This window comes from Ailuropoda melanoleuca, chromosome 11 (assembly GCF_002007445.2).
Source record: "Ailuropoda melanoleuca isolate Jingjing chromosome 11, ASM200744v2, whole genome shotgun sequence".
Lineage (NCBI taxonomy): Eukaryota > Metazoa > Chordata > Mammalia > Carnivora > Ursidae > Ailuropoda > Ailuropoda melanoleuca.
Genome location: NC_048228.1, coordinates 6569003 through 6584564, shown reverse-complemented (window position 1 = coordinate 6584564; position 15562 = coordinate 6569003). Strand labels below are relative to the sequence as shown.

Here is a 15562-nt window from a genome sequence, read left to right as displayed (position 1 = left end):
CAGGCAGAGCCATGAGCCCCACACCCTCTCTTCCTCTGGCGTCTCAGGCTGTCCAGATGCTGTGACAGGCAGGCAGCCACCTGTCCTCCCAGGACAACCTGTCGGCACACACAGAAGGGTTGGCCAGGTTAGACCCAAGACACCCAGGTAACTCAGAATTTCAAATAAACAACAGATAATGCTTTAGTATACTGTGTCCCAAATGTTGCATGGGACATGTCTACTAAAACTGTATTTTCGTTCTTTATCTGAAACTCCAGTTTGCCTCCATGTCCTGTAGGTGTCCCTGCTAGACCTTAATGAAAGCGAGCGGAGCTCGGTGGGCTTCCGGGAGACACCGGCCCCGACTTCCCTGAATCGGTCGTGCTGAGGCTGCTTCCGCTCCGGGGCCTTCCACGGACAGGAGCCGGCCACTTCCGTGTTCTTTCGGATCTGGTCTGAGTTGGGAGCGGTGCCGGCAGACGTAGCCAGGAGGCCACTAAGGAATCTGCTAGTGCGGAGGGCATTTGTGCAAAACGGTCTCGGTGTGTGGATGGTGGGAACTGGCAAAGGGGACCGAGGAGGAGAAGGTGCTTCCTGAAGATGGGGTGGGAACTGCAAATAAAGGAGAGACTCGAGAGTGCGAGGAGCACGGGCTCCATGAAGACAGGGTCTTTGGTCCCTGCGGGATGCCCTGGGCTGGAACAGAGCCCGGCCTTGAGCCAGCAGCTGCTCAGTATCTAAGCCGAGCGCCCCTTCTCGGGGGCCTGGCCCCCTGAGGCTGGGCGGTGCAGGGCTGCGTGGTCAGCCTGCGCCCCCCAAAAGTACAGGTGGAGGGTTGCATGCAGCCAGCACACCGTGGGGCCCCGGCCTCGATGAGAGGGGGCACAGAGAGGGAGGTTGCACATTCAGGAGACAAAGGAGACACAGTTATGCCTCCGTGTTCCTGGATGGACAGGAGAAGGGGAGTTTGGGCGTCAGAAGTGTGGCATAGCTTGGGAAGGAGCCCACAGGAGGCAACATCAGACAGGAGCCAACTGACAGAAACAGAGACCCTGGACCATAGCAAGATAAGAATCATAGAGCTACCAAAATCCAGAGCCGGCGGGGGCGGGGGGTGGCGGGGGGCAGGCGATGGGAAGCTGTGTGAGAGCTGGTGTCTCTACCTGTCGAAGTCAGCAGACCCCCAAATTGAAATTGGGGCACGGAGTTAAAAAGCCACGTTAAAACCCAATGAGGACTCCAGCGTCTTAATGTTTTCAGAAACTTTTCATGTTCAAGAGACGTTTTTGGAAACAGTATGCCTCATGTGACCAAGAATTTATGTGGAGTTCAGCAACACCTTCAATTTCAAGTAAAATTATTAATGTGCTAATGAAATTGAAACGAGCTTTAAGAGAAGGATCCTATCTTTACAAAATATTTTTTATCTCTTCTATCGGTGTCCATGTCTTGCAAGAAGTTCACCTAATGCCACTGTTGCTCATTTCCAGGGGATTGAACCACAAGGAATTCTTAAAAATGTTTTTTTACATTTCAGTTATAATAAGCATGCGTCATTTTTACAAAAACATGTGTGATTTTGTTTTTCTCTCCAAAAAAAGCCAATATGCAAAGATCTTACAGTGGTTAATGCTGAGTGGAGGTGATCTGCGTGGATGAGTCTTCTTACCTTTGCTTTTCTCTATTATTTTTTTCTTTCAGTTAAAAATAAATGCATACGGAGCAGCAGGGAGGGCATAACTGGTAGCATGAGCCTAGTTTTGGGATTTTTATTTCCAACGATCCCTCTTCAAACAAAAATATGATGACAGTGTCCACAGGGCCGCCGGGGCTTGGGACAAAAGAGGGGAGGGGCTGTCCCATGTCCCTCGGGATGGTGGGAAGGGGCAAGTCCCAGCAGGAGTGTCACACATGCCAATGTTCAGTTGCCACACTGACCTCTTGGCCTTGCTCTCTGCCTGCAGTAAGCGACAAAGGCCCAGGCGTGGGGGGCAGACCTTGCCTCGCTTCTGTCCTGCCCCCATCCCTGTCATCCCAACACAAGTGCTGGGCCCTGTTGCAGCCGCTCCAGCCCGCTGTGAACGTGGGAGAGATGCAGTCTCCCCTGGAGGTGATGACACATGCCACGCTCCCCTCAGCCACACCTGCCTCGTCCTCTACCCATCAGGCCTCGCATCGGCTGCCCTGGCTTCGAGAAAGTCTGCCAACTGTGCCCTGAGGAAGCCTCGCGGTCCCAGGTGCCGGCCCTGTTCTCCTCTCCTCACCCACAGACACCTGCCTCTGGGCCCACAGCAGACCGGGAATCTCTCTCAGTGACTCACCCCCAGGCCCCTGCTGGGGTGGCCTCCCTGCGTTACTGAGATGGCCCTGCTCAGTAGCTCCTCCAGAAGGAGGCACAAATGTCTGGGCGTCCTGTGAACAGTGACATCCGGACTGTCCCTGAACTCTTGCAGCCGTAGCTGATGATTCGTGCCCTGCTCTCACGATCGCCCTCCAGCCCGTCGTGTACCGTTTACTGCCCGGAGACACGCGGAGCCTCTGTGGTCTTGGTCCTCAGCAGACAGCTGGGCAGATTGGGGAGAGAACAGAGGGCAGCCAGCAGCGCCCAGCCACACTAGCCCCTTCTGTCGGGGGCCCGGCAGGCCCGGCAGGCGAGCGGACACCCTCCAGGGCTCTGGCTGTGGCTCTGCAGAGCTGCGAGCAGACTCTGGAAAAGACATGGAGGCCAGAGCTTTCTGAGCTTGTCCAGCAAGAGCTCCTTCGTCTGCACATCCCTGCCTTCTGCCCTTCTGACTTGCTTTGCCAAAACGTCGGTCAATCAGGAAAATGGTCCAGATGAAGCAATAAGCAACAGCCGAAGCGGTATAGCCCTGGGCCAAGCCGGCGCCGGCGGGGCCACCGAGGCCGCCGTGGCCTGACGCGAGCCTGGCCCCAAACGGAGAGATCGGTCCTCCCGACTGGCTGCAGCCCCATCTCGGGTCAGCGCCGGGTTTCTGCTGGGCCTCCTGCAACACCCAACAACCCTCCCCCGCCCCCAGCTACAGTGCCTCGTGCGCATTCCCCACCACAGGGGACACCCCTGTTTCCACTCACTGAAGCCCCTGCAAATGAATGGTCAGCAGGCGGAATCCTGGCCTGACTGGACTCTGGGCCTAGACACAGCTCCTGGGCTCTGCTCCTGCCATGTCCCTCAGGCTCCCTGTGGTGGAGCCCGATTTGACCAACTTGGGCCACAGGTCCCCCTAAACCAGTCGCTGCAGCTGTGGGCATTGGGTGTCTTGACCCACCAGGACGCCTGGACACAAGTACCTGGAGGCCCCCCAGGCCGGGGCGGGGGGAGGGGGAGCAGGTACCCGTGACTCGCTGGGGCTGCCTTCACAGATGCCAGCGGGGCCCCGTAGTCTCAGTGTCGGTGGGCAGAGAGCCTGCCTCCCCAGGTCTCTGTAAGGACAGCACCACTGTCCCAGCGGAGAGTGGGAAACCCACACTGGTTTCTCCCAGCTCCGGGTCGCCTCCCCCATGAAGCCTGTTCTCCACGTGCTTCCCAGGCAGAGGCACGGCCAAGAGCTGACTGCAGTCTCTGGTTTCCAGCCTTCATTACTGCCCGCGGTCTTCCCTTCTTCCCCTGGGGACTCTGGCATGTGTCTGTCCCCCATGCCTCTTGGTCCCTGGGGACATCGCCCCTTCTGGGTGAACCTGTGGCTCCTGTCACTGCCTTGTGAGGTCACCACCTCTGCTTGGGTCCCACAACCAGCAAATCTCTGGCTCCTCTACCCCCAGGGGTTCTGCAGTTTTATTTGACTCCCCCCCAAATATTTATGTTCCTGGGAACATGACACAGGTGGGAGGTGAGAATCGGGCAGAGGACACAGAGAAGACCAACAATGGAATCAGGCCCTACGGCTTTCAGCGGTGCTCCCTCCTGGCGTCTCCCTCTGGCCAATGGCTTCCCTAGCTGGTGGGCTGCCAGCAATGCTGGGGGAACAGCTGCGGGGCCCATGAAGTCCGGTCACCTGGCCCACGGCGGTCTCTCCCGGGAGGCCTGTGGGCCTCAAGCAATGGGATGCGGCTGGTCTGCCCAGACACACCTGCATGTGCAGCAGGGACGGACGCAGGTCCTCCCTTCAGGACCTCACTGTCCCTTCCCCTCCGCCAAGCCCCACACACAGCACAACGACCAGGTCCGTAACCCACGCACCCCGTCTCCCAGAGGAAAAAAGGAGGGCACGGATTTTGGCAAAACAACTTTATTGTTTAAAAAATAAATGTTACATTTGACATACAAAAAGTCATTTTAAAAACTCTGTTCTGAATGTGTCTCACTGTCTGAGACATCTTTAAGTGTCCACCGCTTCCATAAAAACCAGGGGCAGTTTCTCTGTGCGAGAAGACAAGGCACATTCCTGCTGCTTGGCAGAGAGGGGTTTTCACGCCTACGGTCTCCCCACCGCACAAAGGACACAGTCCCTCTGAGAAAGGAGCTTCCCTGTCTCTCTGCTCGCCGGGCAGAAGCCCAGTACGGAGTGTCCCAGCACCGGACAGAGAACGCCCGGACACGGTCCCGATTGCAACACACCCTGGTTTCCACGCTGGCCCCACCCCCCCATCTAGGTCTCTTGCTGTCACCAGATCAGCTCGGCCTTCCCGGCTGGAGACAAGGCCCCGCAGAGGCCCCGCTGGTTTCGGGACCGGGAGGAGGAGACTGTACAGGTCACACCTCTGAGAGCTGGATGGGCTCTGGGCCCTCAGCTGGAGCTAACCCAGGGTCCGGTCCTGTCCTTTCCTAGTTAGGTATCTCATGACATTTTATAACTGACCTTTCTAGACTTCCGTAGCGGTACAGCTAAAGGCCCAAACTGACAAGTTTATGTAGCATCTGTTTACACTTCCACTTTCAAAGCGAACGACTAGCCATTTAGTATGCTCCCCTGGGCTCTCAGCAAACGAAAGTGTGTTTACCTGGCCCCACACCAGAGGGACAGAGAAGACGCAGAGACTTCCTGTAAAGCACCCGAGAGCAGGGTAAGGGTTTAGACAGAGACCATCCTTGGGAATCAACACACAAGCAGAAGCATAATTCATCCAGACCTCTGCCCTGCCCACCTTCGGGTCACACAGACACGGCCCCCACGTGTCCGCTTTGCAAACGGAAGCTCTCTGAAGCCTCCTGGGGAGGAACTTTCCCCGAAGGGATCATTCCTCCAGCTCGCTAGAATTTCGGAAGTGCCACCTCCGATCTCTTGCTGTTTCTGTCTCGTGCTGGTGACAGCACTCGGGAGTTGGCACCTCACTTAGCAACGAGCCATGGAAGCCGTGCTCACACCCCACCCCAAGAAGACATCTGCCACCGCACGGCCCCAGAAACACAGGCCGGTCTGGGCTCCTGCTCGCTGCATCGGCTGAAGACACGTGTGGCGGGAAGACTGCCCTGAACGGGGACGAAGTTCTGCCCTAGCGTTGACAGGGCACGAAGGGACCGGATGGAGACTGCACAAGGTGTGACACAGGCCACTCCACAGCACACGCCAGCCCGGGCCGGAAACACACGACGGAAGCGGGACAGAGACGGTGGCGCGGGTGGGCTCCCGCTCAGCTGAGGGAAAAGAGGGCAGGCAGGGCCCCCAGGGGAAGAAATCCACACTTCCAACCAGGTGACAGCCGTCATACACCCAGAGACTCTGAGGCCGCAGGGACCGACTGAGACGTTCTTCCCTGCGATCCGTCCAGACGCCCCCTCGGGTTCCCAACACCGGCCCCATGCTGGTGCAGCTGGAGGAAGGGCCCCTTTGCTCGAGGAGAGGAGAGGTCACCGGAAGGACACGAGCAGCCCCTCGAGTGCCACCAGCCCGGGCTGCAGCTGTGGGCCCAGCAGAGGGTAGTGGGAGGCAGGGTATGAGCAACAGAGGCTGACAGCAGGGGACAGCTGGCGACACTGGGCGGCAGCAGCCCTCCCAAGGCCCTCGGCCCCCCTGGGTTTGTCTTTCAAGGGGCAGATGGGCGCGGATGGCGTTGGCCACCACGGCCACCACAGGCCTTTCCCTGGGCCTTGTTCGTTCTCGAATACGGCACCAGGCAGCTTCTCCGCAAGTGGACTACGGTCTGCAGGGCCCCGTCTGCTCAGGATAAAAATCTAACTGGATAAAACTGCCACAGTCTGCTTCTGGGAGACTACTGCGTGTGTTTCTGTTGAAAAAAAAGTTTTTGTTGTTCCTAAAAACCAAATTGCAGGAAACCACCCCTTAAAGTCTTGTGGAAGCTTCTCCCCTCCTTTCTCTGTCACGCTGCCTTCAGCTCTCTGTCCAAACGGGGGAAGGAGGGAGCGAGGCCAAGCAGGAGCAGCTCTGGGCCGGGGACGGCCGGCCTTCGGGGGACAGAGCCCGGGGGAGCGCTGCGCACCGCCAGGCCGCGGCCAGAGCCGCACTGCGCTAACCGGGGGCCCGCGTGGGAATGAAGCTGTCTGCACGGAAGCAAGAAGCAGGGAAGGTCCACACGACACGACTACTTTAACCTGCGGTTGCAGGGAACGGTGCTCCCAGATCAAACTCGGAGTCCAGCTCACAGCAAGCTGGAGACTCCCTCGGCTCCTTCCCCCCAAGGAACGGTGATGCGCGGTGCCCGCCTCTCCCAGGTCTGCCAGGGCTCACGGCCTTCGGCCCCCCGCCGGTGACCGCCCCTCCGGGCACCGAGAGCTCCCTGGGAGGGAGGGGGCGCCCCGGGGCCGGCAGCCGGGCCCGCTGTCCGAAGACTTCAGCTCCAGTGTCAGAGTCGTCCGTACACAAGTCCCCTCCACCTCCCTCACAGGCGGCTCGGCCGCGTAGAGCGGACCAAGCCGCACAGCGTGTCTCGCGGTGCCACAGGGGCGGGAGCTGCGGGACGGCCCGCCCCGGCTCGCGTCGCAACGTGCTCCCTTCGGCACCTCGGGGCCCTCGGCTCGCAGACGGGGTGAAGTTTAGGGCAGCATTTTTCAAACGATGGATCAACTCAATCTAGTAGGTTCTAAGCAGCATTTCTCAAACATGAAAAGTAGGAAATGGAGGGCCTCTCACGTTCTAAGGCAGAGAATTCCTTCATGGAACTGTGCGTGAGGAAGACTCACACACAAATGCGATCAGATTCCAGAAGGAAGCGTGCTTCCGGCCGTGCACCTGGTCCAGAAAGGTGCAACGCCATCCTCCCCAGGACCGGACAGGGGAGCAAGCGGACGCGGGCGAACAGAGGCCTGTCTCCCGCGGTTTCGTGGTGTGCTTTCAGGACAGCACGCGGCCCCTCCGCCCCGCCCCCGCCGCACGGCGCCTTCCCAGGCAAGGCCCTCCTCTCAGACGGGAGGTCCTGAGCTCAGGCCGCACTGACTCACTCTTATCCAGAAACGGTGACATCAAGAGCCGGCCGGCCCTACATCCTGCCATGATTCTCCACCGCGTGCAGGACCCGCTCGGAGTTGCAACCAGAGGGTGACGCTCCTGAGGAACAGTCGGGGAATGCTCGAGGCCGGGCTCGGCGCAGGGATGGTGCGAGGGCGCCCCCCTGTGGCCACAGTCGGCACCCGGCCCGCAAGCATCCGCGTCCCCTCAGGAGCACAGGCCGAAAGCGCCAAAAAAAAAAAAAAAAAAAAGCTAAAATGCAAAATGCAGACCCCCCAGACAGAGACTTCGCGACCCCGCACTGGGGCTCTGCTTTGCCAAGTGAGCTCTCTCGGTGTCAGGAGAGATGCCCTGTCCAGGCGGGTCGTGGGAGGCCAGGGGACTTTAACCACAAGTGCCTTTCACAGAGAGAACCCCCACTCAGGCACCAGAATTCCTTTAAATCCATAGCCTTGAAGAAAGTGTAAACAATCAAAAGCAGAGAAGTACATCTGGCAATGCTCCCCCTCACCAAGGAAAGCCCTCCGGGCGACATCAACACCTGCCACAAGGTGCGACTTTAAACAAGAGAGCAGTCACACGGGAAAATCAGTCTCATTCCTTCACGGTCGGTCGCGGGAGCATGACTACGTGGGCAGCTGAAATACTAATTAAATGTGTGAGAATATTTTTTAAGAGAATTTCAGAGACACCCCCCACACACCATTACTGGCCCAGCGCTAATCGGGAACAGAGCACCAACCTCCTCTGAACAGAACTACCCGTTTGCTTTCCCAGGCGGTCAGTGTGTCAGCGGTGACATGAGAGGCGGCAGGAGGGGCCAGCAAGCAGCCAGCAGGCGGGCTCCACGCCCCCACCCCGAGAGGTAGTGCGAGGAGGCTGGGCTGCCGCCTGCCCCCGGGGGCTGCAAGCGGGTCTAGTCCCTGAGAAGCTGGTGGGCAGCCAGGAGGAGGCCCGGCTCCTGTCTGCTCAGATCAGAGCACCTGGATGGTCTGGACCATTTCCATCACAGCTCTCCCCACAAATGACGTGTCCCCATCACAGAAAGACTTCACTGGATCTTTCCTGGTAAAGCAAGAGGGTATACTGAGAGTGGAAACGCCCACCGGAAGTCCCCTGAGGTGTAAAGGACCCTCTGGAGTGAGGGATCCCTGGAATGGCCGAATCATCCATGCCCACTATGTATCACGAAGGGGCTTGGCTAGAGAAGGGAGAGTGGGCAGCCCCTCCCCCCCCGCCACACACACACACACACACACACACACACACACACACACACACACACAGACACACACAGACACAGATAAGTTCATCTACAGAGAAAGGGAGCTCCAAACAACAGTTCCAAGATTTCTGGGACCTCTGAACTTCCTAGTGTTTCTTGTGGTGTTACTGCTACCGTCCTTCATCTGTCTGGGGGACAGCAGGGAGACAGAGGGAAAGGGAACTTAAAGAGACAGAGCAGGAGAAGGCAACCATAAAGAGGCCAGGACAGTAGGCTAAATGTCAGAGGCTCAGGAAGAAGGGGAGGGATGGAAGAATTGCCAACTCAAGATTCCGGAGTTTCTAGCTTTCTACTTCACGTGGACTCTGTACCTGATGGACACCCGTGCTCCCTTCTCTCTACTCTCCATAGTTTTCTTTCTCACAGAAGCCAGTTCAAGGATCGCCCCCTCCAGGAAGCCTTCCCCAATTAACCCTAGCCACTCTACTGAAGTCGGGAGCTTGCAAAACGTCCTATTTTGTGCTGGCTGGTGTTACTGTGTAACTGCTGCTGGTATGTTAAGGTGGATATTTCTTTCCTGACTTGGACTGGAAGCTTCTCAAAAGCAGAGACTCTTTTTCTTCCTTGTGTCTGTGTCTACCCACCACAACTAGATACAGACTATCAAAGGGGTCGGGATAAGGCCTCCTTCTTTCCTCTCTGGGGGCTTAACCCTGAGGTGTCAGGTTCCAGAGAGCAAGGGCAGGTGGCAGGACTAAGGGGATAGGGACAGGACAGGGGAAAGCAAGCGGGGGAGCGAGCAAAGGCCAAAGGCACCATCATCCCAGAAAAGCCTCATAGTCCATATACCAAACCAGCTGGCCGGAACTAGGCAGGACACCCGAAATGGGCCACTTCTTGGGCTCATGGCCCACGCGGCTCACCAGCATGGTGATCTCACGCTTCATCCTGCCCATGACCAGGACCGCCACCTTGTGGGCACGGTTGATGAGCGGCAGGCTCAGGCTCATGCGCTCGTGCGGCTTGGAGGGGCTCCTGGTCAGCACCACCAGCTGCGTGCCCTCCAGACCGGCGGGCGACTGCGGGAACAGGGAGGCCGTGTGTCCGTCCATGCCCATGCCCAGCAGCACCAGGTCAAAGCTGCTATTGGTCACCAGGGCCGAGATCTCGCTGGCGTACATCTGGGCGCCCCGGTCCTCCTCGGCACAGAGGCGCTGGTGCAGGTGCACCGGCATGGGGTGGACGTTGTAGTGGGGGACCCTGACGTGCTGCAGCAGGTGAGCCTGCAGGCCCTGGAAGTTCGACTCGGGGTCCCGAAGTGGGACGCAGCGCTCGTCCACCAGCCACAGGTGCGTGTGGGCCCAGGGGAAGCCGTAGTGCCGGGTAGCCAGCTGCTCGAACAGGGGCACGGGGCTGGAGCCGCCGGACAGCGCCAGGTGGAACTCGCCAAAGCGCTGCACCGCCCGCACAGCTGTGGCCTCGATGTCCTCGGCCAGCTTCGCGATCAGCTCCTCAGGCCAGGCCGAGATCAGCGGGCTCTCTCGGTACTTGGCCTGGAGAACCTGGAAGTCGCTGGGCTTCGGAGCGGAACCTGGCCCGGGCACCAGCTGCTCCAGCTGCTGCTGGGAAAAGCGCAACTGGGTGCCACTGAACTCAAAGTCCAACAGGTGCCCGTTCTCGGCTCCTCCCGGGTAGAGGCGCGGGACTTCGTGGGCCAGGCTGTCCAGCAAGGGGGTCCAGAAAACCCAGGAGGCCAGCAAGTTCTCCGTGGTGATGAAGGAGTCCTTGCGGCCGTGGAAGATATGAGAGATGAGGACAGAATAGGCGTCCTGCTCCCTCACGGGGCTGTAGGCATAGTAATCCGACAGAGGGCGGCCAAAAAGGTGGAGTCTGGGCCGGCCCTCCACTTCCTTCCAGCTCTTGGAGGGCAGGGAGGGCCTGAACAGGTTCCGGCTGACCAGCACAGCCGGGCTGCCCAGCTCACCGTGTCCAATGTAGAAGACGATCTGCCGAGGCAGGCACTGGCTCTGGTCCGCCACCCAGCGCTTCTCGTTCTGGGCACAGTAAGCCTGGTTCCGGAACAAGATCCGCACGTAGCCCACTCTCTCATCCAAGGCTTTGCCAGACATCAGGAGGAAAGGGACGCCCTCCCAGCGAAGGTTGTCCATGTGAACGAGGATGCCTGAGGTGACAGGGGACAGCAGAAGTGACACTTGGGCACAGAGAACCCAGGACTTCCCAGTGCACCTGCCTTCCCTTCCCTACCTCCCTGTCAGCCCTTCTCCTCTCTGAGCCCCTCCTCTGGGCAGACCGCTGCCTTTGGGGCACCCCCGGCCTTGCTATGCTCAGCCTTTCTAGCATCTTCTCCCCGCAGTCAGTGCTCAAAATGCAGCCTCAGGGCCAGCTCAGACACCCACCTCCATGAGACGCCTTAGAGTCCTGGCCTTCCCCTGCTCCGAGCAAAGAGATCTGAAGTCTCATGGTGGGGGAGAGGGGGATGCTTCCCTCCCCCGGGGTTGTGCCTGAGGCAAGGCCAGACAGCGAAGAAGGGGCAGGCCGGGGCTCCGAGCCACAGCAGGGTGGTGCGCAGGTAAGGGGGCCTGTAGCTGGCGGGGCACGGTGGTAGGAGCCAGGGGTTGAGTGCACTCCTGACTCGAGTTCCAAGCCTGGTTTTCCCATACTATCTCCACATGACCTGGAGCAAGTTTTGGAACTTCAGGAGCCTCTGGTTTCCTGACCTTTGAGTGGGGGTAGTGACCATGCCTGCACCACAGGTTTGTGTCCCCGAGGGTCATATGAGGGAGCACGTAGCAAGCACGTGGCACACGGTAAGTGCCCCGTAAACGGCCGCTGCTCTTGTAGTGGAGTTCATCACCTGCAGCCTTGGGGGGCCAGCCCTCTCCAGGAACGCTCTGGGCCCGGGGAACTGTCCACAGCGTGGCTCGAGAGGATGTGTGAGCAGCAGCAAGACTGCCTGCTGGAGGTGCCTTGGGCTGTGGCCGGACAGATCTGCAGCCTCACTGGGGGGCTGGTTATAAGTGGGAGCCAGGTCTGAACCCGGCTCAGAGAGCTCTGGAAGTGTGGGTGGATGCGGACAGAGCTGAGACCACCACTGGGGTGCCCTTCACCCAGAATGACCCAACAGGTGACCTGCTGCTGAAAGACAGTGGAAGGCCAGAGAAGTGAAGGACCTTCCTCCTTGCCGACGAGCACCCTTGTGAATAACCCCCCTGAGGTCTCTTCCAACCCAAACCAAAGGGTGTCTGGACTTGGAAAGCTGCTTCCAGTGGGGGGCAGCCCTTGCGTGGCCCCAGGGCCCACCTGCGAAGGTCGGCGTCAGGCTGCGGAAGCTGTCTGGCTTCCGCTGCTCTCTGCGCACCTGCTCGCTGTACGCCTGGTACTGGCCCAGGACGGCACTGCCCTTCTGCAGGCCCCGCAGGGCCCGGAAGGCCTGAAGCTTGTGCCGCAGCACAGCCTCTGAGCTGCTGATGTTGTGGGGCAGCTCCATGGCCACGAGGGTGAGGACCTCCGTCAGGTGGTTCTGGAGCACATCGCGAATGACGCCGTACTCCTCGTAGAAGCTGGTGCGGCCTACGTGAGAGAAGGAAGGAAAGCAGAGGCTTTGAAGAATCGGCAACATGCCCGACCTCCCCGAGGCACACCTGGACCCCCACCCTGCACCCACGCCCTTCACGCCAACCCTGCCACCGGTGTCCTCATCCCCCAGGCCAGAGAGCTTACAAAACTGATTTATGCCAGAGCAAACCTCAACGAGAGAAGGAAGGAGGGTGTCTTTGAGCATTCTGAGTGAAGCTGTCAAACTCCTTGGGCCTTCCCAGGAATCTGCATGGGGAAGGGTCTGGTGCCAGCAAAAGCCAGAGGGATTTATTTGCAGACGTGTGGCCAGACCCCTGCGCCCCGCGCAGGCATCCGTCAGCAGGTGTGGTGCCGCAGGAGGCGGTGGCATCACCACGGTGAGGGCCCGGGCTCTGGGGTCTGGGTGCCACTTCGTACTGTGTGATCCTGGGCGTTCCCTGACGTCTGGGTCTGTTTCTGCACCCCGCCATTCAATTAACTGTTAACAACAGTCACCCCATCACCAAGCGCACAACTGTGCAGGCAGCAAGCAGGTAAGGAGGTCCCTGCCCTCGGCTTTCAGTGGGAGAGAAAACAAAGTAAGGAAATTACAGGGGTGCCTGGGTGGCTCATTTGGTTGGGTATCTGACTTTTGGTCTTAGCTCAGGTCTTGATCTCAGGGTCATGAGTTCAAGCTCCGCATTGGGCTCCACGCTAAATGTGGGGCCTACTTAAAAAAATAAAAGAGGGGCACCTGGGTGGCTTAGTCACTTAAGCATCTGCCTTCAACTCAGGTCATGATCCAGGAGTCCTGGGATCGAGCCCCATATCGGGCTCCCTGATCAGCAGGGCGTCTGCTTCTCCCTCTCCCCCTGCTGCTCCCCGTTTGTGCTCTCTCTTTCTCTGTCAAATAAATAAATAAAATATTTTTTAAAAAATAAAAAATAAATTACAGACAGAGAGAAGAGGGCCCTCTGAGGGCTGAAGAGTCAGTGCTGCAAAAAGTCAGGGTAAGACTGCACTGAAGGAGCCCTCGGATGCAGACACCCCGAGACAGGAAAGAGCTCGGCTGTGAGGGTCTACGGGAAGGTGAGCAAGACAGGCCAGGAGAGCAGGGGCTGTGGGCACTAGGGTCTACATTCAGGGAAGCCAGTGGAGATCTGAGGCAGGAAAAGACAAGATCTGGTGTGTGTTGAGAATAGATCCCGGCCTGCTGGGGAGAGAACGGATACAGAAGCAATGGGCCCAAGGAGGAGGCTATGCAGTGGCCCAGGGAGGAGGCTATGCGGTGGCCCGGGGAGGAGGCTATGTGGTGGGCCCTAGGAAAGGCAACCGGGCCGGAGCTGAAGGGGCAGCAGACAGCTGGGGGGGTGGACAATCTGCTGTGGAATCAGAAGTGACTGGGCTGCTGCCCGCTGGCGGCAAGCCTGAGCCCAAGGGGAGGAGCCAAAGGTAACTGCTAGAATTAGGGCCTACGCAAAGGATGGGCAGTGGTGGGGGACCCCGGGAGAGGGCCATCTGATGGAGGGGAAACCACAAGTTCCATTCTGTGTGTGTCTGAGCTGAAGACATCCAGGTGAACACACCAGGTTGGCAGGTGGACCAGAATGGAGAACACAGAGGACACAGAGCACAGAGCCCCGCAAAGGCAGCTCAGTGCTCACCGCACCCCTCCCGCTCGCCCTCCCAGGATCCTGCGGGGCAGCTCCCACCATGACCCTTGCTCCGGAGGGAAGGGCCAAATGTGTCAGGCCAGCACAGGCAAAGTCAGGAGCTGAGCCAGCACCCACGATACTGCACTGCATGCTCCAGAACTCAGCATGAGGTCTGACTGCCAGTGACTCACACACATACAACCCCACAGTCTCACAGCTTAGGCTTCAGTGCACAACAGCGCACAGGGTAGGGTTCATACTTAGCCCACGTGCCGACACCCAGGCCAACTTAGAGCGTCCCCGAGAGAGCCGGGCATCATGGCAGAAGGAGCAATCCTCCGTCAAAGGCCTTGTGTGAATTTGCTGGAACTCGGGACTGGCTCTTTCACCCACTAACTCCTACCTGACCTTCAGGTCTCGGCTTCTAGAGGGTGTCACTGACCCCTTGGCCTGCACTCCTGGGGGCCCTGTCTTCCGCAAGCCCAGCCGACGGACTCGGTGCCTGTCTGTCCTCTCCCTGCCATACCCGAAGCTCCAGCCAAGGAGGAGCTCATGGGTCTGTCGCTGCCGCATGCCCCGCGCCTGACGCAGGCCCACGGCCACGCCACGGGACACCGGACAGCAGAGAACAGGAACATCCACACTCGCAGAATCACCATGTCAAGAGAAAGAAACATGCTCACTTTGATAACATAAAGTCTAATTTTGAAAATAGGATCTAAAATGACCAGTGTACATAGAACTTCGATAAATGAAAAATGCAGTTGGAAATTAGGAATTCAATGGATGGGTTTTATGGATTAGAAACAGGTGAGAAGAGTCAGTCATTAGAAGACAGATCTGAAGAGATGATCCTGAATGCAGGATAAAGGGACAAAAAGACCCACTCACTCTCTCTCGCGCTCTCTAACACACACACACACACACACGGTATGCCTCTTCTTCAAAACTAAACAATATATTGTCTAGGGAATCAGGCCGACACAGAAACAATAAAGAGAAGCAAGGGAGTCACCTACCCAAAATCTGGAATAGTAAAGAAGAGAAAATAGGAGAGAATTTGGGGAAGGACACAATAAAGCTTTTTTAAAAATGGCTTGGTATGGGGCTCCTGGGTGGCACAGCGGTTAAGCACCTGCCTTCGGCTCAGGGCGTGATCCCAGCATTCTGGGATCGAGCCCCACATCAGGCTCCTCCGCTATGAGCCTGCTTCTTCCTCTCCCACTCCCCCTGCTTGTGTTCCCTCTCTCACTGGCTGTCTCTATCTCTGTCAAATAAATAAATAAATAAAATCTTTAAAAAAAAAATGGCTTGGTAGGTACGCTGGTATTTGTTGTATCGTACTTCTTCATGCCACACATATCTAGTAAGAATTCTTTTTTTATCTAGTCAATATTTAACTCAAACAAGCAAAAAAGAAGCAGCCCCTCGTTCAGACCTGCTTGGCCCCGCACACTCCCTTGCAGGGGCCACCCAGGGCCCTCGGCACCAGTCCTGAGCCACCTGCCCCAACCAGACCCGTGGTGCTCGCTCACGCCAGCTGGACGGCGAGCAGGACCAGCCATGACTGGCAGAACATGCCCTGAATGCAGCCCAATATGCCATGCCTGACGGAGCACCTGTGTCGTGGGGCAAGAAATGAAGCCAGGAGCCTGCTCGTAGGAAGGCACCTTTGTCCTCAGTGGTAAGAGTCTGACTCTTTCGTTCTCAGCCAGAACCTGGGGATGCAGCTCGGCCAGCCATGCTAAACCCTGAAAGAGCAG

The 15562-nt window shown here is 58.1% G+C and overlaps 1 protein-coding gene across 1 annotated transcript in view; it reads right to left on the bottom strand.

Moving 5' to 3' along the window:
- Nucleotides 1–4213: 4213 nt before the first annotated feature.
- The window catches only part of H6PD (hexose-6-phosphate dehydrogenase/glucose 1-dehydrogenase), a 30005-nt gene continuing 18656 nt past the window's right edge, over nt 4214–15562 (bottom strand). Inside the window, exons 5-6 of the mRNA XM_034671176.1 lie at nt 11890–12159; nt 4214–10750 (exon numbers count right to left, since the gene is read on the bottom strand). Coding sequence (XP_034527067.1) covers nt 9387–10750; nt 11890–12159 — 1634 coding nt within the window. The 3' untranslated portion in view covers nt 4214–9386. The remainder of the gene's footprint in view (nt 10751–11889; nt 12160–15562) is intronic.